The following is a 23,162-nucleotide window of genomic DNA, read 5'->3' on the forward strand; positions in this document are numbered from 1 at the left end:
CCGAATCTCCACTACTTGGTAAGGTAGTGATAGTGCCTGGCACAGTGGTTAGCAATATACCTGAAAGACTCAATACATATGTCATACTAGGCAGGAGCAGCCAAAGTGCATCCCAGGATTAGGCAACTTCCAATACTGATGCTTCTTGTCCCATCTTCCCTGTTTAGGTTTTTCATCTCTCCAGTCAGAGTTTGGTGTCTTGGTTTCTAGCACCAGGGAGCAGTAAAAACAAGTTACTCAAAAAAGTACCCCCAGTCTGTAACACAACCTAATCCTAACTTCTCCTCCTGATATGTGGCTTATCCAATGAAATATACATCTAATACTGATTTTTTTTTAAACTTACAGACTTCCTCACAACTTGAAATATTCGGATGATGAAACATTGAAGTATCTGGTAGTTCTCCATGAAGATACGACAGTTTTTCAATTCCAAAGGCTTCTTCATAGAAATGGGCCAGTAATGGTGGCATTTGACAACTCCACCTTCTATCTCTTTGGTTATCATGACAATAACATTAGAGTTATTTTCTAAAACCATTTGCCAGAAGTCATCTGTGGTACTTGGCAGTGGTCCTTGAGCAGCAATATAAAAATACTCTTCTCCAGAATTCATTATTCTAATATAACTAGCATTGATGTAGTCTTTGTTTTCTCCAAGAGGAACACGTGTTGAATCATCTATCATAAAAACAGAAATATCTGGTAGATAAAAGAAAAGTAGGAGATACAATACACCCTGGATTCATGAAAGTATTTCACACTGGTAAATTCATTCATCTCTTTGACACGTAGAGAAGATGGCATAAGAGTGTCACTTCAAGAGTTATAGGGGTCCATGCATTTAAGTTCTTCCCTCCCCCAAACATAGTGGCATGACCTACAAAATACACAATGAGTGTTTTTTGTTTTCATCTGTTTCTACTAAATAGAGAAGGCTGCCATCGGAATCCAGACACTTTGAGAGATTTCTGTTAGATATGGCACAGGTATGATTAGGCCAAGGGAGTTACCTAACTCCTTTGAACTGAATGCAGCCAAGGAGGAGCCCTCTGAGGTGGCAAGGGAATGCCATTCTCTATAAATCCAGACAAGCTGCAAGCCCAGAGCAGTAGGGACCAGGATTTAAAAAAAAAAAAAAATGACTGTGATAGTTGATCAGATCCAAACCCTAGGATTAATGGAATTCTACCAATGCCCCAACTACATGATAGTCAACTTTTATATCCATCCTCAGCATTCACTGGGTGAAACAGTATGTAATCAAAGCAAAGGTATTATGGCAAAATGATGTTATGAAGGGGATTTGCTCCAAGTAACATGGGACTCATGAAACATGAACTATTGCAACAAATATGAAAGAGGAAGCCAATTACTTGGCCTACTCACAAACTCCATTGGCCCCAGAGCTCTTTCTTCATTTTACATAGACATCTGAACCTCTGGCTCAACCACTGCTCCCACACAGACAATAAATGCCCTCAGCAAAGGACAGACCTTCCCTGCCAGGCAGTGGTCTCACCAAGAGCCCCTCCCTATTACTCAGAGTCCTGTGGGCCACTTATCTGGCAAATAGGGTATGACTGAGATAACTAAACAGGGCCTTACACAAGTTCTAATAGAACCCTTTTCAAATTCCAACATAGCAAACATAAACTTTCCCTTGTAAATATGAATAAATAGGAAAAACAATCACTAGATATGTGAAGAAGGCTAGTACTTCACAAAAGGATACAATTTTTAAAAATCATAGCAAAGGTTTTCCTTCCTATAAGAGGGAAGAATACTTTAAAAGCTATTTTCATTTAAAATGAAATACAAAAAAGTTAGAGAGGGAGTGAGCCAAACCATAAGAGACTCTTAAAACCTGAGAACAAACTGAGGGTTGATGGGGGTTGGGAGGGATGGGAGGGTGGGTGATGAGTATTGAGGAGGGCACCTTTTGGCATGAGCACTGGGTGTTGTAAGGAAACCAATCTGACAATAAATTTCATATTAAAAAAATAATTAAAAAACAAAATGAAATATGAGAACATTATTTTATTATTTAAAAAGAATAACATGTTTATTGACATGTTATTAAATTATAAAGGAGGTAACAAAAGCAAAAGTCCTTCCTCATATATGAACATATATACAAATACATTATATTACTTTATATAAACATATAATAATAATAATAATAATAATAATAATAATAATAAACCTGGCAAGTATTCACCAAAATACTAGTAGTGGCTATTTTATTACCTAATTGTTTATAGTGAACTTGTACTACTTTATAGCAGAAAAGTATTTATTTTTAAAAGGGAGATTAACTGTGTGAAAATCAAACAATCTAAACTAATAAAAGCTTGCCTTCAGATAAAAACCACAATTACTCAATTAAAACCTCTAAAGTGAGAAGTGAATAGAAAAACAAATTAGTGATTTAGAAAATTGGCTTAGAGATTTCCCCATGAACTCAGAAAAAAATATGAAAACAATGATAATAATGAGTAAAATGTTATGGAGTACAGAGCATATAAAGAAAATACATAAAAGGAATTTCAGAAGCAAAACTATGGAATACACAGTAGTAAGGAAATAGCTCAAGTGATCACAGGAGAAATGTTCCCCTAAGGGAAGAGACAGTTGTAGAATTTAGTGCTAACATGCACCCAGGCCCAAGCAGCATGTATGTATTCTGCATGCATCACCTCATCTGAACTTCAAAACGATCCTTTGAATGAGGTATATTATGCATGCTTTTCAGATGAGACACTTTTACTCAAAGTGGCTAAGTAATTTGTTCCCTATTATGCAGCAGTTCTTCTAGATTCCACAGTCTCCACAAGTAACTCTATGATCTGCTGGCCCTCAAGGAAGACTCAAGGAAAGACCACTTCAAATGCCAGACAACGTTACTGAAGACGGCCACTAAGACCTCAAGACTAGCAGAGCATAACGTCACAGAGATAGGAAGCAAAACTTCGCTACTGGATCACTAGAGGTCTTAGTGAGCTGTGCCACTCCCATTTCCAGTTCTCAGTTCCTGAATCCTGGCTGTGGCAGAAACATATACTGGATGCTAATTTGGAGCACATAGGACCTCCAAGAGAACACTGCCCCAGCCCTTTAAGGTACCGCCACCTAGCTGGCACTGTAACTGAGTCTTCAAAAAGCCATGTCACTGTTCTATCAACCCAGCCGCTGTAGGAGGATGAGGAATATGTTAAGACCAGTGAATTCCATGAGCACGAGTCCACTGCCACAAATCATTTGCCTCAAGGTGAGCTCCTTGGTCAGAGGCAATGCTGTGTGGACTCTCATGACGTTAGCTAAAGCATTCTGTGGGTCTCTGGAGGGTAGATTTGGTAGAAGTACTGCATGCAAAGAAGGCAAATCCATACACAATATCTATTCTGTAAAAAACAAACAAAAAAACGGCACTGAAAAAAGCACTGTTCCTTCTGTGATAGAAGTAGTTCAATGTAATCAACGTGCTGTCAGGTATCTGGCTGAACACCCTGGGAAACAGTGCCATATTGGGGCCTCACTGTTGATCTCTACAGCTGACAGATTGGGCACTCAGCACAGGCCACAGCAAGGATGACTAGAAGTTAATGTTGCTGAGCCTATTCATAACTTCTATTCTTGCCAGAACATCCACTTTGTTCATGAATCCACTGGGTAATGCACGGGTGACCGGGAAAGTGACTGGTATGCACAGAATGAGTCATTCTATCCACCTGATTATTAAATCCTCTCCTTAAGTCACCCTTCAGTGAACATTCACATACAACACAAATATCTTCATTATTTTTGTCCATCCCAAGAGGTCTAGCCACATGCCTCTTCCTCAAGAACTCCTTGTAACCAACTATCCAATCATGTTCCTTCCAAGTCCCTGACCATCCAGCTAAGCCATGGGCCACAGCGCCTGAACTGGTACAGATTTGTACCTCTGGCCATTGCTCCTTCCAAGCAAAACGGACAACCACATATACTGCTCAAAGTTCTACCAACGAAGAGGATTTCCCTTCACCACTGTCCTTCAGGGATGTGCCCTCCAAAAAGTCTGTAGTGTTGCTGCTGTCTACTTCTAGGTGGTACCTGCATATGGTGCAGAACCATCTGTAAAGAACATCCCAATTTTCTCTTCCTCAGTCAACTAATCATAGGGAACTCCTCATGAGGTCACAGATGCAGGCTGGAAGAGAGGACGTAAAGGAAAGAAGACCATGGACAGTTTGGTCCCTTCATCTAACTTACTTGTGCCTTCAAGGCTGGCTCAAACCCAACCTTGTATCTACAACTTCCATTTGATGATGGAGTGCTGCTTTGCACGCTCTACTTTCTGGTTTGATGGCCTATAGTTAAGTGTCCAGTCTCTACTAATACCTCATAGCAGGCAAAACTGTTCCTTAAAAGGTGAGTGGTTATACACAGAGATTGGCAGGGCTTTTCTAAAAGCCCATGGCCTGGGCTCTGATTCAGCCATAGGGGCATGCCAAAGGCTCAAAACTACCCCTAGTTTCCACTGACACTGCATCTACTGGATCAACTGAGCAACTTGTACAGCAGCCTGGACTTGTAGAACTTGCACTTGTCCTGGGCCCCACTCAAAACCCATATTAGTAAAGGAGCCAGGGTAGCACACTGAAATGAGGAATCTACTGTCTCCAAAGTCCAAAGAGGTTCATGAGGCATTCTACCTCTTTGGGCTATAGGAGAGGCCAGATGCAACATATTACCCTTCTCCTTAGAAGGGAATATTTTTATATTCCCCAACCACTGGACCTCTAGAAATTTCAAAGAGGTCGAATTTCTGTTAGATTCATTTTCCACCCTGTGACACACAAATGTCTTACTGGTAAGTCTGGAGTAGTTAATTGCTACTCCTTATTCCCTAGATTCAATCAGCATAATGTCATCAATATAATGGACCAGTATAATGTCTTAAGTAAGGGAAAGGTAATCAAAATCCTTGGGAACTATGACATAGGGCTGGAGAACTGATCTATTCCTGAGATAGGGCATTGGATGTGTATTGCTGGCCATGTCAGCTGAAAGCAAACTGCTCCTGGTGGGGGTACTAACAGATATGGATAAAAAGCACTTGCCAGATCAACAGGTATACACTAGGTACCAGGGGATGTAATAATTTTCTAAAGCAATCAAATCACACCTGGTACAATGGTTGCAGTTACAGTCACCACCTGCTTAAGCTTATAATAATCCAGTGTCATTCCCCAAGATCCACTTGTTTTCTGCACAGGTCAAATAAGTAAGATGAATGGGGATGTGGTGGGAATCACCACCCCTGCACCTTTTAAATTCTTAATGGTGGCATTAATCTCTCTGTGCTCTCTCAAGAACGCAGCATCGCTTTTAGTTTACTATCTTCCTAGACAGAAGCAGATCTACAGGCTTCCATTTGGCCTTTTCCACCATAACTGGCCTCACTCCACAGGTAGGGATTCTGCCAGTTGCTGAGTATGCCTGTTCCAAGTATGCATTCCAGAACTTCAGAAATAACCACAGTGGTTCAGAACACACTGAACCCACTAGGAAATGGACCCAAGCTAAAACTCCGTTGCTTATCTGACCTCCATAAGTACCCCTCTTCCTGGTGGGCCAGGGTGACACTTTTGGTCTCCTGGAATTAGTGTCAGATTAGTGCCAGCTTCAGTAGTACTGGCAAACAAGACTCTTCAGCATTTAGGGGTTTGATGTGCCTATCTTTACCAGGACTTTGCCATATGTTCTCAGTTTTTCAGAATCCCATTCTTTGTCAAATTCTATGCCCTCACTTTAATAGCAAACACCCTGCAAAGTATGGAATTCAAATTGCAAAGTAAGTCAGCCATTCATAGGATGAGACTCTGGGTTTGATTTTCAACATTCTGAGCTCCATGGCTACAGGAGATAATGGTTTCTTTCAGGGAAAACATGAACACTTTTAGGTCATTTATGTGATGCTTGAGCTGGAAATTCAAATTCCTGAGATCATCCTTTTTTTCCCCTACTTGGCATAGCACAATTAGAAACAACCAGCCAATCTCATTATATTTGTTAGTTGACAAAAATGTTCTAAGGTATAAAATACACAGTCATCCAGACCTTGCTTCTTATAAGTATTTGTAAAGGAAAAGCCAATGGTGAGATTTTATTTATCTCTGTTACCATTATTACACCATGGATTATCACTGCTCTCTTTACTACTAGAATAGAGTCATTAGTGCCTTTAAATTTTATCAGAGTAGGAAACCAATTCATAAAACTCATCCTTAAGATTCTGTTCCTCTAGAATCATTCTTGGTACCAAAATTTATATTAGTCAGTGTTCTCCAGAAAAACAGAATTGATAGGCTATATATATATATATATATACAGTAGACAGATTCATTTTAAGGAACTGGCTCACACAACTGTGCAGCCAGTCTGAAATTTGCAGGGCAGGCTGTCAGGCTGGAGATCCGAAGAACAGCTGATGTTACAGTCTTGAGTCCAGAGGCAATCTGGAGGCAAAATGGCTTCTTCCTTGGGGAACTTCAATCATTTTTTCTTAAGGCCTTCAACTGATTGGATGAAGCTCATCCATATTAGAGAGGATGATCTGAATTTCTTAAAGCCCAGTGATCTAAGTCTTAATTACATCTAAAAATACTTTTACAACAACATCTAGACTCATGTTTGGACAAATATCTGGGTAGTGTGGCCTAACCAAGTTGACATATAAGATTAAGCAGCACACAAGCTAAAAATTTTAATAGATGATTGGAAGGAGGAAGGTTTTCTTGAAACTTAAATAAGTTCCCTAGAAGACCAAATGAAACAAAGCAAGAACTAAAACTAGGTGGTGGGTTGGGGGGGGGGGGGGGGGAAGTATATGCAAAACTACCAAGAGGCAAAAGTAAAGAGGTAATTAGGAAAAAGATGAAAGCCTTAGAAAAAAGATCCAAGAGACCAACCCTACAAATCACAGGAGCTCCAGAAAAAGAAAAACAGAGTAGAGAGAGGACGACGAATTACTAAATAACTGAAGAAACTCTCCTAGAGCTAAAGGAAGACTGAGTCTTCAGATTAAAAGGTTCTATGAATTCTACGTAAGACCAATGAAATGAAACATACATGGTAACATTTCTGAATTCCAGGAAAAAATTAAAATGCCATAAGGTTTATGAATGAAAGAATATGTTTCTTACAGAATAAGGCCAGGTCGCCTGGGTGACTCAGACAGTTAAGCGTCTGACTTTGTCTCAGGTCATGATCTCACGGTTCGTGGGTTCAAGCCCCATAATGGGCTCTATGCTGATGGCTCAGAACCTGGAGCCTGCTTCAGATTCTGTGTCTTCATCTTTCTCTGCCCCTCCCCCACTTGTCCTCTCTCTCTCTCCCTCTCTCTCTCTCTCTCTCTCTCTCTCTCTCAAAAATAAATAAACATTAAAAAATTTAGAATAAGGTCATGATACATCGTATTTATTACCTGAAACACTGGAAGCTGGAGGACAATGAAGTAACACTCTGGAAAACAGTGAGGAGGTTCCTCAAAAAATTAAAAGTAGATCTACCTTATGACCCAGCAATAGCATGCTTAACTTTATAAGAAACTGTTAAACTCACTTCCATTGTAGCGGATGTAAAATGTATCTCATGTAAAATGTATCTTATTATAGTTTTAATTTGCATTTTCTTACTGATTAATGATATAAACATCTTTTCACATATTTGTCATCCATACATCTTCTTTCAAGCGGCCACTTAAATATTTTGCTCACTTATTGTTGGGTTATTTGTCCTCCTATAAAGTCATAGAAATTCTTTACATATTCTTCTTTTTTTAATTAAAAACATTTTTTAATGTTTATTTATTTTTGAGAGCAAAAGAGCACGTGAGAGCGAGAGCGAGAGCGAGAGCAAGCAGGGGAAGGTCAGAAAGAGAGGGAGACACAGATCCCAAGCAGGCTCCAGGCTCTGAACTGTCAACACAGAGCCCAATGCAGGGCTCGAACTCACAGACAAAAGAGATCATGACCTGAACCAAAGTCAGACACTTAACCAAACAGAGCCACCCAGGAGCCCCAATTTCTTTACATATTCTAAACAAAAGTCCTTTGTCAGACAAATGTTTTGAATGTGTTTTCTCCCAGTCCTTTGTTTGCCTTTTCATTTTCATAACAGTACATTGAAAAGCAATATTTTTTTTTAAATCAAAGAAGTCTAGGGGCGCCTGGGTGGCGCAGTCGGTTAAGCGTCCGACTTCAGCCAGGTCACGATCTCGCGGTCCGTGAGTTCGAGCCCCGCGTCAGGCTCTGGGCTGATGGCTCAGAGCCTGGAGCCTGTTTCCGATTCTGTGTCTCTCTCTCTCTCTGCCCCTCCCCCGTTCATGCTCTGTCTCTCTCTGTCCCAAAAATAAATAAACGTTGAAAAAAAAAATTTTATAAAAAAAAAGTCTAATTTGTTTTTTTCTTTTGCAATTTGGGGTTTTTGTGTCCTATTAAGAAAAACTCTGCCAAACCCAAGAACACTGAATTTTTCCCAAGTATTCTTCAGAAGTTTTATGGTTTTAATTCATATCAGGCCTATGATCTATTTTGAGTTAATTTTTATGTAAGGTGTGAGATAAGGGTATAGTTCATTTTTAAATATATGAAAATGCAACTGTCCAGAACCATTTGTTGAAATTATCCTTTCCTCATTGCTTGCATCCTAAAATTCAGATATTGTCTGCTCTGCCTTCCTTGCATAACTGTAGACAGCACTCCATGACATATATGAAAACATGCTCTGTAAAGTGGAAAACTAATAGAAATCTAAGTCACTATCATTATTAGTTAGTTCTGAGTAGATCCTGACCCGAAGACAAGAAACAGAAAAAGTATTAGGCCATGACATGTGGTATGGCCCCACTCCTTTATTAGCCTTCAAAACACCTTTTAACCTCAGAGCTATTCCCTCTTCTGTGAAGTAGAAATTATGATATCCAATGGTCTACTTCAGGAGGATTTCATAGAGATTATATAAGATTATGCATTTTAAAATGCTTTGCAAATTATAAAATGCTATACAAATGCAAGATATTTACTTTATACCTAAAAATCCCTGGGCTACATAATAAGGCCCATTCCTGCTTTGCATAGTAGTATAGGGCCATAAATATGACTGCACAAGCTGAAACTTTGCAAAAGATCTTAATAATCAACAGAACAAATTATGATTGTTCTATAACCTTTTCCAAGGCACTATTTCTTCTTAACTCTATTCTTGTTCTATTAGGATTTCATCCCAGTGTTACTACTTTTCTTTTCTTTGCTTCAGTTCATCTTTGTTGACCAAGCAGCTTTTGATAACCCATTTTTATAAAAGGTGATGTGGGCTTATCGCTAAAAAATCAGGAGGCAACAAAACTATGCGCTTTGCTATCTGTGCATGAGCTGAGTAACAGGTACACAGTGACCAACTGCAGTAGTATTTTAAAAGAAGTAAAAGAAAAATGACATGGTTAGTCACTGATCATGATGCACATCTGTTATTTACATATTAATCTGCAGACTGAAGAGCTAGAAGTGAAGTTTGTACTTTATGCAATTACTCATAGTTAATATATTGTGATCACTGAAATTTGAATTGTGTTGTTGGGGGAATGGTGTTCTTCACTAAACACACGAACTGAAATTTGTGCATACTGGAGCCATGCAAAGTGAGGCTTGCATATACTTGCAGTGTGCCAAGATATGTGAATCTCCCAATTAGTCTTCCCAGCATTTGAAGAGAGGAATAAATGAATTATTTTCCTGGCTTTCTTGATGTGATTCTTTTTGAACCTTCTCTATTACTTCAAAAAATGTGTGGTGAAGAAATCAAAGAAACCTTTGAGGAACCTGGGTGGCTCAGTCGACTGAGTGCCCAACTCTTGATTTTGGCTCAGATCATGATCCCAGGGTCCTGGGGTTGACCCCTACATTGGGCTCCACACTGAACATGGAGCCTGCTTGAGATTCTCTCTCTCTGCCCCTCTGCCTCTCTGCCCCCCGTTCACATGCACGTGCATGTTCTCTCTCTAAAAGGAAAAAAAAACTTTCTATGATTGTTACTTAAGGAGGCTTATCTGAGATTAAATTACACTGTAGTATAAGGCAGGTAAATCAGTGGGCTTTAAAACAAAAGTTGACTGAATAACAACTGATTTTCTTTTAAGAGAAAAGCAAAGGGTTTTACATGATTTTCCTTAGTTTCACCCATTGAACTTTTGTTTTGTTTTGTTTTGTTTTATTTCAGGAGTAAAATTTAGTGATTCATCACTTACATACAACACCACCTAGTACACATCACAACAAGTGCCTGCCTTAATGCCCATCACCCATTTAACCCATCCCCCCAACCCAGCTCCCCTCCAGCAACCCTTGGTTTGTTCTCTAGAGTTAAGAGTCTCTTGTGGTTTGCCTCCCTTTTTGCTTTTATTTTATTTTTCCTTCCCTTCCCCTATATTCACTTATTTCGTTTCTTAAATTCCACATGAGTGAAATCGTATGGTATTTGTCTTTAACTGACTTATTTTGCTTAGCATAGTACATTCTAGTTCCATCTATGCCACTGCAAATGGCAAGATTTCATTCTTTTTGATGGCTGAGTAATATTCCATTACATATGTGTACCACATCCCCTTATCCAATCATCAGTTGATGAAATTTGGACTCTTCCCATACTTTGGCTATTGTTGATAGTGCTGCTATAAACATTGGGGTGCATGTGCCCCTTCGAATCAGTAGTTTTGTATCCTTTGAATAGATACCTAGTTGTGTAATTGCTGGTGCTATTTTTAACTTTTTAAAGAAATGCCATACTGTTTTCCTAATCACTGAACTTTACTTTTTGTATCTTCACATCTCTTTTCTCTTTAGTTGTCACTCTTCTTGTACCCAGAGTAAAGAGTTCAAGCCAGATCAAATGTCAAATGTACCCCATATCCTAAAACAAGCTTCTTGTAATCCTCATTTTTAAAATCTTGCTTGCATTTGGTTCCTTGAGGGCTAACTGCACATGTAGGTGTAGGAATTACATAACTGGAACCTCTGACTTCTCAGACTAGCACCAAATTGTTGGTATTATCTCTTAAACATTACCCTGATTTCAGGAATATTCATCAATGTACTTCTGCACACTCTCCCCACAGAAGATAGCAGAAGGTACTCATTAGTCTATAATAATAAAGCTATTTTAGATCTGAATGAACCAACTAAACATAAAGGTATTTATCTAATTATGGCAGTCACTATTCTACCCTCATTTCTATGATAACCACCTCAAGTCTAGTGGGAGAAACAGGAGCATAAATAGATAAATAAAATATAATTTGGTAAATTGGGGAGGTCAGTCACAAGGTGGTATGAGACTATTAGAGAAACACCAAACCTAGCTTTGAGGAACACAAGGAAGGTCGGGTTGAGATAGCTCTGAAAAACAGTAGGAATTACCTCAGAAAAGAAAGGAGGATGGGTGGTTCTTGCAAGAACCACAGGTTCAAAGGCCTGGAGACAAAGAGAATGAATTCCAGAAACCAAAAGAGGTTCTGTCAGAGAGCTGTGGCAACAGAGGTGGAATGGATGCCATGATGCTAAAGAGCTTTACCATGACAGTAACAGGGAGCCAAAGAAGAGCTTGGAAGGGATTTGTGTTTTAGGAAAGTCATTTCAGTAGCTGCTGTGAGTAGATGGGCATGGAAGCAGTGAAGAAGACAGACCAGCCGAGAGATGAAATCGGCTCAATCTAAGCAGTGGTTAGAACTGAGACATGGGGGAAGATTCTGGGGGTATTAAGGAAGTAGAATTAAAAGGGCTTTGTGACCACTTTTGAATATTGCACGTGACTCAAAGTTTTCTGGTGTGGACAACTGGGTGGTTACAGTAAATAAGATATAGGAGGAAGGAGAAAGGTCAAGATGGAGGAAGAAAAATGGTAAAGTAACACGAAAAATATTCTACTTTGAAAGGAATGCGAGGCATAGAATGAGATTTCCTGCCTAAAATTGAAAATGTCTTGTATTTTGTTTCTACTCTTTGGATGGCCTGAGACAGATAAATCCTGTGAGCAACTGGGTGGGAAGGAGAGGGGCACTAGCTTCACCCAGTACAGGGAAGCAATGTGGAGGGCCCTTAGAGAAAATCAAAGAGCAACCTCCTATTGCAGGGTAGACTGGCAGTTTTATTGTCCAGGGCAGAGGATATAAATAGCTGCATTGTATCCGTGTGTCTAAACAAAATGGCCAAGGAAGGTGGTTAGGGCTTGGGGTACCAAAAGTGAGAGGTGTCTCAGACTACTAGACTTTATATTTTGGATATAGTTCATGGCCTGACAAGTAGCATATGCCTAAGAAGAAGGTTTAAAGACTTCTGTAAATAACCCTATGTTAGTTGCTGGAAGAAGTACCTGGAATAGAAGACTTGAACTTGACCATGTTCTAGCATATTTAAGAATATGCCCAGGCCACCCACTAGCTAGCTACCAGAGCTCTTTGTCATGACCACAGGTCAAAATGCCTAATACTGAAAGCCATACAACCCACTTTTTATCTTTCCCGCAATGTAAACAGGAAAATAAAACCATTTTTAGCTTACATGGAAGAACATCTCGATATCTGTTTTTGTCTCTGTTGCGTAGGTCATTCCCAGAGTTGAACTCACCAGGTAGGTTCTGAAAATCTAAAGTCTTTAAAAGGTAAAAAATATAAGTCACATATTTACTACGACAAAAAGAAACAAGAAAAAAAATCTGCCTTTGCTTAGTGTTCATGATCCTTAAACCTCTCTCTATATGGCATGACCCAATGTTAAATGTGTTGTATGATAAGTGAAGTCAAAACCGCATTAAAAAATACTACATAAAGGGGCACTTGGGTGGCTCAGTTGGTTAAGTGTCTGACTTTGGCTCAGGTCATGATCTTGTGGTTCGTGGGTTTGAGCCCCGCATCGGGCTCTGTGCTGACAGCTCAGAGCCTGGAGCCTGTTTTGGATTCTGTGTCTCTCCCTCTCTCTCTGCCCCTCCTCTACTCATGCTCTGTCTCCCTCTCTCAAAAACAAATAAACATTAAAAAAAAATACTATAGAAAATACCTCAAATTTGAGATGTCAATCAACAAGTTGTTTGATAAGAAAATGCTAATCTCTCTAAAGATGCTTTTTTCCCTTAAACTTCAATATTTTTCCGTTTTCATAACAAAGCCAATACAGAACATTCCCTTCTTGGACTTACCCATAAATCTATCATTTTATAAGCAAACAAATAAAAATAACAGCAAAATATATATATATAAACATATAAACCAAAAAAAATATAAGCAGACTCACAATTTACTCCTTGGCCCATGAAGGAATTATCAGATATCAATTAAGGAATTCTCCCTTCCAAAAAAATTTCATTACCAAGTGTGAATTCAGTAAACACTGATTGAACATTTAATACGTACTCAGCACTTTTCTAGATACTGGAATACAAAGATGAACCTGAAAATGTTCCCATCCTTAAGGAGTTATCAGAGCAGTCAGAGGGGGACCTATGAGATCAATGTACAGAGATGCTAGTATAATGGTAGCACTGATGACTGCCATTAAAAGTTAGTCATATGACAGTATGTGTGTGTGCGGAAGACAAGGAGAGCGGAGGTGAGCAGGTACACTCCAGGTAAACGGACAGGAATAAAGGCCCGGGGGCATACATCTCCTCTTGGGGAAATAGTGAATAGGATGATAACAAGAGAACAGAGAACATGATCTAGCCCAGAGGAAAACGAAAACTACCCAGGAAGGCCTTATTTCATATACAAAAGAAGCAGAGATGTATCCAGTCCTAGTCTATGAGAATATTTGTGGATAAAGCCTGTGAGTCTATACTTTTCAAAAGCTCTTCAGTAACCCTTCGGTAGCCAACCTGGCACCACCAGTCTTTAAATAAGCGCTGGCAACTACTGACATGGCCGATGAGAAGCTAGAGAAGGTGTTAAGCAGTAGGATAGTAAGATTTTTACCCTTTTAATTTTTATGCAAATTAATCCTAAAATTAACTTGGGAAAAAATATCTGTAGGAAGTACTAGAAGAATTCTGTAAAAGAAGAGTAAATGAGGGAAGACTAGTCTGAACAAACAGTAAAAGATCCCATGAAGCTACACTAATTAAGAGAGTTTGGGGCGCCTGGGTGGCGCAGTCGGTTAAGTGTCCGACTTCAGCCAGGTCACGATCTCGCGGTCCGTGAGTTCGAGCCCGCGTCGGGCTCTGGGCTGATGGCTCAGAGCCTGGAGCCTGTTTCCGATTCTGTGTCTCCCTCTCTCTCTGCCCCTCCCCTGTTCATGCTCTGTCTCTCTCTGTCCCAAAAAAAAAAAAAAAAAAAAATTAAAAAAAAAATTAAAAAAAAAAAAAGAGTTTGGCAACAGCATATGAATAAACAAATCAATGGAAGAAGTCCAAGAATACATTAAAATGTATATATCACTTCAGTATATAATAAAAGTGGCCTTTTACATCACTGAATAGAAGTTTCAAGAGGATCTTGGGACAAGAGGATAGATATATAACGTGGGGTCCCTAACAAATACCTTATAAAAAATTAAATTCTAGTTGGATCAAAGATTTATACATTTTAAAAAATTTATACATTTTAAAAGATATTAGTAAGAAACATGAAATAATTATGATCTTAGAGTGAAAGGGCATCTAAAGGATACAGAAAACCCTGAAGTCCCAAAAGATTGCCATATTTGACCACTAAAAATTACCTCTCTTCTTACTAAATGTGCATGTGCATGCATGCACATGTATGTGTGGCACAAACAACAAGGGAGGAAAGTTACCATATAAAGCACATACAAAAGAGACAATATCTTCATTATATAAAGCTATCAATTGATAAGAAAAAGAATAAACAGAAATTGAGCAAAGAATTGGAACTAACAGTTCACTAAAATAAATATAAAAGGCTTAAAAAAATATGGAAGGTAATTCCTCTGTTCTCAAATAAGTGTCAATTAGATCATCAACAAGAAATCATTTGTCATGTAAGAGATAAGCAAAGATCCAAAAATTAAATAGCACAAAATACTGGTGGTCTTCCTAGTAATTTGTTCTAAAGAATACTAACACAGGGGTGGCTCAGTCGGTTAGGTGTCCCACTTCAGCTCAGGTCATGATATCATGATCTGTGGGTTCAAGCCCCACATCGAGCTCTTTTCTCACAGCTCAGAGCCTGGAGCCTGCTTCAGATTCTGTGTCTCCCTCTCTGTTTGCCCCTCTCCCCCGTGCTGTCTCTCTCTCTTACTCTACCTCAAAAATAAATAAACATTTAAAAAATTAAAAGAAAAAACAAACAAAAAACAAAGAAAGATATACTCGTGATGGAGTCTTTCATTAAAAAAAAAGGATACTCATACATATGTACAGGCATATGAAGAGGGGTAACTGTTGTTCATAGTAGCCTAGAACAATCTAAATGAGCATGATAGGGGACTACGTAAAGAAAAGAAGGCCTTTAGAGCTATACAATTAACTATACTATGCAACCCTTAACAAGAATGAGATTTTAGGAGATAGAGCTATATGTACTGATAATACATTTGGAAATTATTTCTCAGGTGACACATTTTTTTTTAAGGAAGGAAAGGGTAATGGTGAATAAAGTACATGCTAATGCTTTTCTGGACATTTGGATGACAAAGTTAATAGTGGAAAGGGAGCCTAGGAAGTCAAGAGAGAAAAAGAAAGATACTTTATCCATTTTATAACCTTTTATGCTATTTAACCACTTTTTTTTAACTATGTACACCTATTTCTTTAAAAACAAACTTAATATTTAAAAACAAAGACAAAGTGCTCAATTTAAAAAACACAGAAAAAAAAAAAAGAAAAAAACCCTCTAGTAGTAAGGTGGAAAATCAGAGACTTTTGTTAAAACCAAAATATTTACCATAAATTCCTGGAGGATTTCAAATTCTGTTACTTTTTTCTCAAGCACATTAAAACAATCCTTGATGGTTAATTGCTCATGAAAACTGAATATTAATGGTCGAACATGAGCCAGCTGAGCTAGCTCCCTTTCAGAAACAATTTGTATACCTAAGAAAAAGAAAAATTCACATTTGTAAGTTACTTGTATGTATGTGAAGGGAGATTTTCTTTCTGTTGTTGTTTTTTCTTAAATAAAGGCACAGCCACCTATGGATTACTGGAAATTTGTGTTTCCAGAAGTGAAGAAATCTGTTACTTTGAAAGAAAGTATTCTTGGTTTGAAAAACCATGATTATGTACTTTGAAATTACACAAAACCCACTATTCTTGGAAAAACTGTTAAGTGCTATATAAATAAAAGATGCTATAGACTGAGAAGTGTTCTATTTAACAATGTGAATTGAGTATATGTATTGACAATTATGCACAGCAAGCATGTGCAAACAAGACTCGGATGGGAAAAAGTGAGAACTTTTGTCTTCCCTCAGACCAAGTATTTAACACCCCTAGAGTTTGAGAGGAGAGGATGTGGAGAGTCTAACACAATTCTCACTCTAAAATAGATCAAGGACACTCATGCACACACAGACATACACCACAAATACACCCCCCACAAGGATAGAGAGGCTCTATGTGATATCATTAATAAGACTAAAAAAAATATATAATATATAACTTGTAACTATGTATTATATGCATATATATACATTATATAGTTACACACTTATAACCAATAATAATAGAAGAGAATACATGCTATTCAATAGTACACATGGAGGGTTTTTTTTAATGATGATGTTTTTATGTCATGTTGACAATCTAGATTCCAAACAGCCGAAATTTTACAGATCATGTCCACTGACCAAAATGCAATAAATCCAGAAGTCAGTATTAAAAGAATATTTTTAAAATTTCAGAATTTTGAAGTAAAATGCTCATGTGAAACCAGTTCTCAAAATCTCTTTTCAAAGCCAAATAATATGAACAAAAATAAACACCAGCAAATATATATATATACATATATATATATATGTATATATATATATATACAAGAAGCAATTCCACAAAAGAATGGGGATAAAAAGTAAAAAATTCTAAGAATGCGCACAGCCCTGTGAAACTCTTCTTGTCTTGGAACCCTATTTTAACCAAAAGCTCTTTGTAGGGGTGGAAGTGAGGGACTGTTGGTTGGGAGAGATAGTCACAGAAATCCTAAAATTTCTCACAAATATCTCTAACCTGAATATGAGAGGAGATCTAGGAAGCCTAGAGGGGGAGCTAAAGTTCTGCAAGAGTAGAAGCCATTTTGATCATCGTTGATGCCCAACAGAAAAATCTTTAGAGCGTCCCATGTATTCCAGCCTTGCTAGAACAAAAGCTGAGAGAAGGGAGAGAGGAAACGAAAGAAAAGGTAGAATGATTGTAATGGACACTGTTGTTGACTCTCCAACACTGATTCTACCCTGATGGTTAGTTAAAGCCATAAGTGATCATTCCACAATGACTCCCTTGCCAGTGAATAATTCAGCAATATGTAGATGACTTGATCCAATGGGAAGCAAGAAGTATATTCAGGGCTTTCAGGCAAGGAAGAGAAGCAAGCCTCTCTCTCATCTCCATCCCTTGCCCAGACATAGATACAGACGTATAAGACCCTGATTATTACAAGCAGCCCTACTGTGACATAAAAGGAATGAGCTGAATACAGCAAGTATGAAAAAAATATACATAAAGAACCTATGATCTTAATGACATCACTGAGAAACTGATCAAATTGAACTTGGAACACTTCCTACCTCTGCACTTCCATTATGGGAGAAAATATATTGCTGTGGTTAACATCATTTTGAATTTGGTTTCTTTTTATTGCGGCCTGGTCCAAGAATTCCAATCAAGGTGGACAGGTCAGGCTTCAGCTACAATAATGGCAATGGGATTTTTGCAGAGGGGCAGTTCTTTTCTAGCTATTTGGTGCGACATCATTGGACAGGTTTGAAGAACAGGTGCTTCCCCCCTAACATGGTCCAAAAATAACACTGCAGAATGGTCTACCACAAAAACTGCTAGCTTTGCTGTAAGGAGGAATCTGAGGAAGCTGGACACCGCTGCTCGAACCACTAGCTCCTGGGTGACACTACTATAGCAACCATGGAGGAATTAGAAAGTCAGCACCACAACTGTTGGTGCTAGTGATGTACCATTTCAGTTTTAATGAGACACAAGGAATACCATGCGTGTTATGGTGCGTACCAGCAACTTGAGAGCTTCTCCACAGATTTAAGTCTTGGCTAAGTGCATACAACTGGTCAAACCCACATAACTTCAGGATTTCCGGGAAATGTAATTTTTAGTTTTCCTGCCTGGGCCATACAGAAAGACAAGTTAGGAGAAGGATGTGATCAAAGCTGAGTAAGCTAATCTATAATATCTTCTATACAACAATTCATCCACACCCTGTGAGTTTTCTGTTCCTTTTCCCCTAACCCTTCTGCCCATTTGTCATTATCTGCTCAGGCAAAATCCAGCCCTCAAAGTGTAGTTTATAATGGAAGATAATTCATCAAATCAAATGGAATGAGAATCAACAAGAATTCATTCATGCTCAAACTGAAAAATCAAGGAGATGCAGAACTATACATGTTACTGAGCAAGATAGAAATAAAATGCAAGATGAAGAAAAAAAATGAGCAATGCAATATGGTAGGCAAAAAAAATTTAATCCATTCTGAATGGAACATAACTTATATTGTAGATCTATTATCTGTAGGAAGAAGTAATGGAATATAAATTATTTTAAATGAGTTTAAAAGTGAGATTTTAAAAAACAGAATGGCCTCTTTTTTTAATGTTTATTTATTTATTTTGAGAGACAGAGACACGAGCGGGGAGGGACAGAGAGAGAAGGACAGAGAGAATCCCAAGCAGGCTCAGCTATTCTCAGCACAGAGCCAGATGTGGGGCTCAATCTCACAAACTGCGAAATCATGACCTGAGCCAAAACCATGAGTCCAATCGATACTTAACCGACTGAGCCACCCAGATGCCCCCCAAAAAACAGAATGGCCTCTTATATTGGGTTCCTAAAGTAGTCAAATTCACAGTACAGAAAGTAGAATGGTGGTTGTCAGAGGCTGGGGGAGGGAGAATGGAGAGTTAGGTACTTAATGGGTACGGAGTTACAGTTGAGGAAGAGGAAAAAGTTCTAGAGATGGATGGTGGTATTGCTTGCACAGAAGTAAGAATGTGCTTAATATCACTGAACGGTACACAGAAAAATGGTGAAGATGATAAATTTTATGTTCTGTGTATTTTACCACAATTTTTAAAATACTACTAACAACCCAGATTCTTTGCATCACTTATAGTCTGTTATCCAGAGACCAGCTGCTATTATAAAGCTAGATTCCCCTCATGGTCACAAAAAGATGGTCAACAGCAATCAGAGCCATGTATTTTCTTGCTTACAACCTATTTATTTTCTTTTTTAAAAAAATTTTTAATGTTTATTTTTGAGAGAGAGACAGAGCACAAGTAGGAGGGGGGAAGAGAGAGAGGGAGACACATAATCCAAAGCAGGCTTCAGGCTGCAAGCTGTCATCCCAGAACCCGATGAGAGGTTCGAACTCATGAACTGCCAGATCGTGACCTGAGCAGAAGTTGGACACTTAACTGACTGAGCTACCCAGGCGCCCCACATGAAAACTATTTCTTAAATGCAAGGACAAAGTTTCCCCAAAGCATCCAACAAACCTTTACCTGAATTTCAGGCAGGCCAATGTCTGAAACATAGCTGGCAAAACAAAACTGGCAAAACCTAACTGGCATATCCTCAGATCATTCAGGTTCACACCCTGAGTTAAAAGCAATTTCTCAACCTGCCTTGCTGCAGCTCGATGGAAAAGAGATGAAATTAGTGCTGAAGAATCAGCTAGAGTGATCACTGGTGCCACTATACAACATTTGCAGCAACCTCAACCCAAGTGCACAGACTAGGGTGCAAAAAAACCTTTGTGCAAAATTCAAGCCATCCTTCCAGCTCCTCCCTAGCTGTCCCCTACCAGTGCCAGCAAAACTCCCCTACATCTCAGTTCTGATGCCTCCCCAGGTCTTACCCTAGAGCCAGAGGGCAGGTCACACCTATGGGGGACAGAGGTTTAGATGGAGAAAGCATCAGAAAAGAGGCCAGATTTACATTTTTAAAAAATTTTTTAATGTTTGTTTATTTTTGAGAGAGAGAGACAGAGCACAACTGGGAGAAGGGCAGAGAGTGAGGGAGACACAGAATCCGAAGTAGGCTCCAGGCTCTGAGCTGTCAATACAGGTCCAATGCAGCGCTCAAACTAACAAATTGTGAGATCATGACCTGAGCCCAAGTCAGATGCTTAACCAGTGGAGCCAGCCAGGTGCCCTGCCACATCTACATTTGTATCAATATCACCTGGGAAGTGCCTTGAAAATAATGGAAAACAGTGTGGAGGTTCCTCAAAAAATTAAAAATAGATCTACCCTATGACCCAGCACTGCCAGGAATTTACCCAAGGGATACAGGAGTGCTGATGCATAGGGCACTTGTACCCCAATGTTTATAGCAGCACTTACAACAGCCAAACTATGAAAAGAGCCTAACTGTCCATCAACTGATGAATGGATAAAGAAATTGTGGTTTATACACATAATGGAATACTACGTGGCAATGAGAAAGAATGAAATATGGCCTTTTGTAGCAACATGGATGGAACTGGAGAGTGTTATGCTAAGTGAAATAAGTCCTACAGAGAAAGACAAATACCATATGTTTTCACTCTTATGTGGATCCTGAGGAACTTAACAGAAGACCATGGAGGAGGGGAAGGAAAAAAAAAGTTAGAAAGGGAGGGAACCAAACCATAAGAGACTCTTAAAAACTGAGAATAAACTGAGGATTTATGGGGTTGGGAGGGAGGGGAAAGTGGGTGACGGGCATTGAGGAGGGCACCTGTTGGGATGAGCACTGGGTGTTGTATGGAAACCAATTTGACAATAAATTTCATATTAAAAAAAGAAGGAAAGAAAGAAAGAAAGAAAGAAAGAAAGAAAGAAAGAAAGAAAGAAAATAGGGATTTCTGGATTCAACCCAATGAATGCTAAATCATAACCTTAAATAAAAATTAAATTAAAAAAAAGAATGAGGTAAAAAATAAGTTTACAGACCTAAGAAAATAAAGATCAAAACTACGTGATTACAGGGGCACGCAAGTGGCTCAGTCACTTGAGCGTTCCACTCTTGATCTCAGCTCAGGTCATGATCTCATGGTTTGTGGAAGAAGAGACAAAAAATAAAAGATAGTGCATGTATGGACATCATCAGAAGTTCAGAATGAAAACTTAAGATACAGTGAGGAACTCCAGAAATCATCCTTCCTGGTACAAGCGCAGAGAGGGAAGCAGCAGCTTCTACAGGCAAGGTATGATGTCCCATCCAGTTCCTTTCCCCTATCTTCCCTAAGGATCAGAAACAGAAGAAGTTGGGAAAAGGGCAGCAAACTCTATTGTCCACAAACACAAGTTAAGACACAATAACTTTGGGAATTGGGAGGGGAGGAAAGCATCCTAGGCTCAGACCATAACATATCCTCTACCCCTAAAGAAAAGACAGGTAACTGAGAAGGCAGGGACACTGCACCTGTCTACAACTAATGCTCAATAAAGACAACAGAGAATGCACTCCCACCCCCAATTAGGTTAGCAAGTAACATAATTACAAACAAGAGCATTCTGTTGCTGGGAAATGAACAAGGTCATTGACAGAAACCTTCTCTGAGGTTCAAGTGCAATGTGGAGACCTAAAGCAGAGGGTAGACATTGAAATAAATCCTCTGGCATTTTCCATTCTAAGCACAAGGTAGCAATACAGGAATTTGAAGCTGGTGATGCACTAGGAGTAACCCTAGCAACATAAAAACTCAAACCCTGCTCAATTCCTGACTAAACTGACTTAACTCACCAGACTGAAGGCCTACAAAAGGAAGAGGTATGCCTATTCCTATTAACCCCAGTCTCTAGAACACAAGATATCCAGATTTCAACAAAGAAATTATATGTACACAAAGAAGCAAGTAAAGTAAAAAAATAAAACTGCCAAGAGATAAAGCAATCAAAGGGACCAGACAGAGATACAACATAAATGTTAAAACTATCAGACAATGAATTTTAAATAAGTAAGATCGAAGTTAAAGGCTTCAGTGGAAAAGTGGACAACATGCATAAACAAATGCAGAATTTCATCAGAGCTAGGGAAACCATAAAAAATCAAGCAGAAATCCTAAAAATGAAAATTTCTATAATAGAAATAAAGAATGCTATCAGTGGGCTTATCTATGGGCTTGATACAGACTAGAAAAGAATCCGCAAACTTGAAAATAGGTCAATAGGCATTACTCAAACTGAAAGAGAAAAAAGAGTCAGGGAAGCCACAGTAGACAGCATCCAAGCACTACAGCCCAATATCACACAGATTAATATTCCTATAATTAGAAACCCAAAATAGAACAGAGAGTGGGAGTGGAATTGGGCAGAAGAAATATTTGAAGTGACAATGGTTGGGGATCCTCCAAAATGAATGAAAGACACCAAGCCTCAGATACAAAAGCTCATCATCAACAATACAAGTTATAAGACAACCCAGAATCCTACAACCAACAAAAATGTCTTTCAGAACAAATGAAGGAGAAATAAACACTTTGACAGACAAATACTGAGAGTTCATTAGCAGCACACTTGCACTGTAAGAAATGCTCAAGGAAGATCTTCAGGCAGAAGGAATATACTACAGAACAGGAAACTGACTTACACAAATGAAAAGTGGTAAAAATTCCATGAAAGTAGATAAATATAAAATTCTTTTTTTCCTTAATTTTCACTTTCCTGGAGGGTAACTGGCTATCTAAAACAAAAGCACTGAATACATATTTTTCCTAATTATTGTTATGTAAAAGAAACATTTGACAACAATTGTACAAAAGATTCATGGGAATAATTAGGAAGACACTATTGGAAGGTCCTTTTGCCAAGTGTTATAATGTTATTTGAAGATAGAAAAAAACAGACTATGAAAAATTAAAGATGTATATATATTATAAATCCTAGGGCAACCAAGAGAACACTTTTAAAGAGGTATAACTAAAAACCCATTGGGAAAATAAAATGCT

At 38.6% G+C, this 23,162-nt stretch overlaps 1 protein-coding gene across 1 annotated transcript in view; it reads right to left on the reverse strand.

The window, feature by feature from the left end:
• Nucleotides 1-23,162, reverse strand: part of PTPN20 (protein tyrosine phosphatase non-receptor type 20) — a 90,511-nt gene that overhangs the window by 14,473 nt on the left and 52,876 nt on the right. The window contains exons 6-8 of the mRNA XM_043596806.1: nt 15,935-16,083; nt 12,600-12,690; nt 347-681 (exon numbers count right to left, since the gene is read on the reverse strand). Of these exons, the coding sequence (XP_043452741.1) occupies nt 347-681; nt 12,600-12,690; nt 15,935-16,083 (575 nt within the window). The remainder of the gene's footprint in view (nt 1-346; nt 682-12,599; nt 12,691-15,934; nt 16,084-23,162) is intronic.

Source organism: Prionailurus bengalensis, chromosome D2 (genome assembly GCF_016509475.1).
Source record: "Prionailurus bengalensis isolate Pbe53 chromosome D2, Fcat_Pben_1.1_paternal_pri, whole genome shotgun sequence".
NCBI lineage: Eukaryota > Metazoa > Chordata > Mammalia > Carnivora > Felidae > Prionailurus > Prionailurus bengalensis.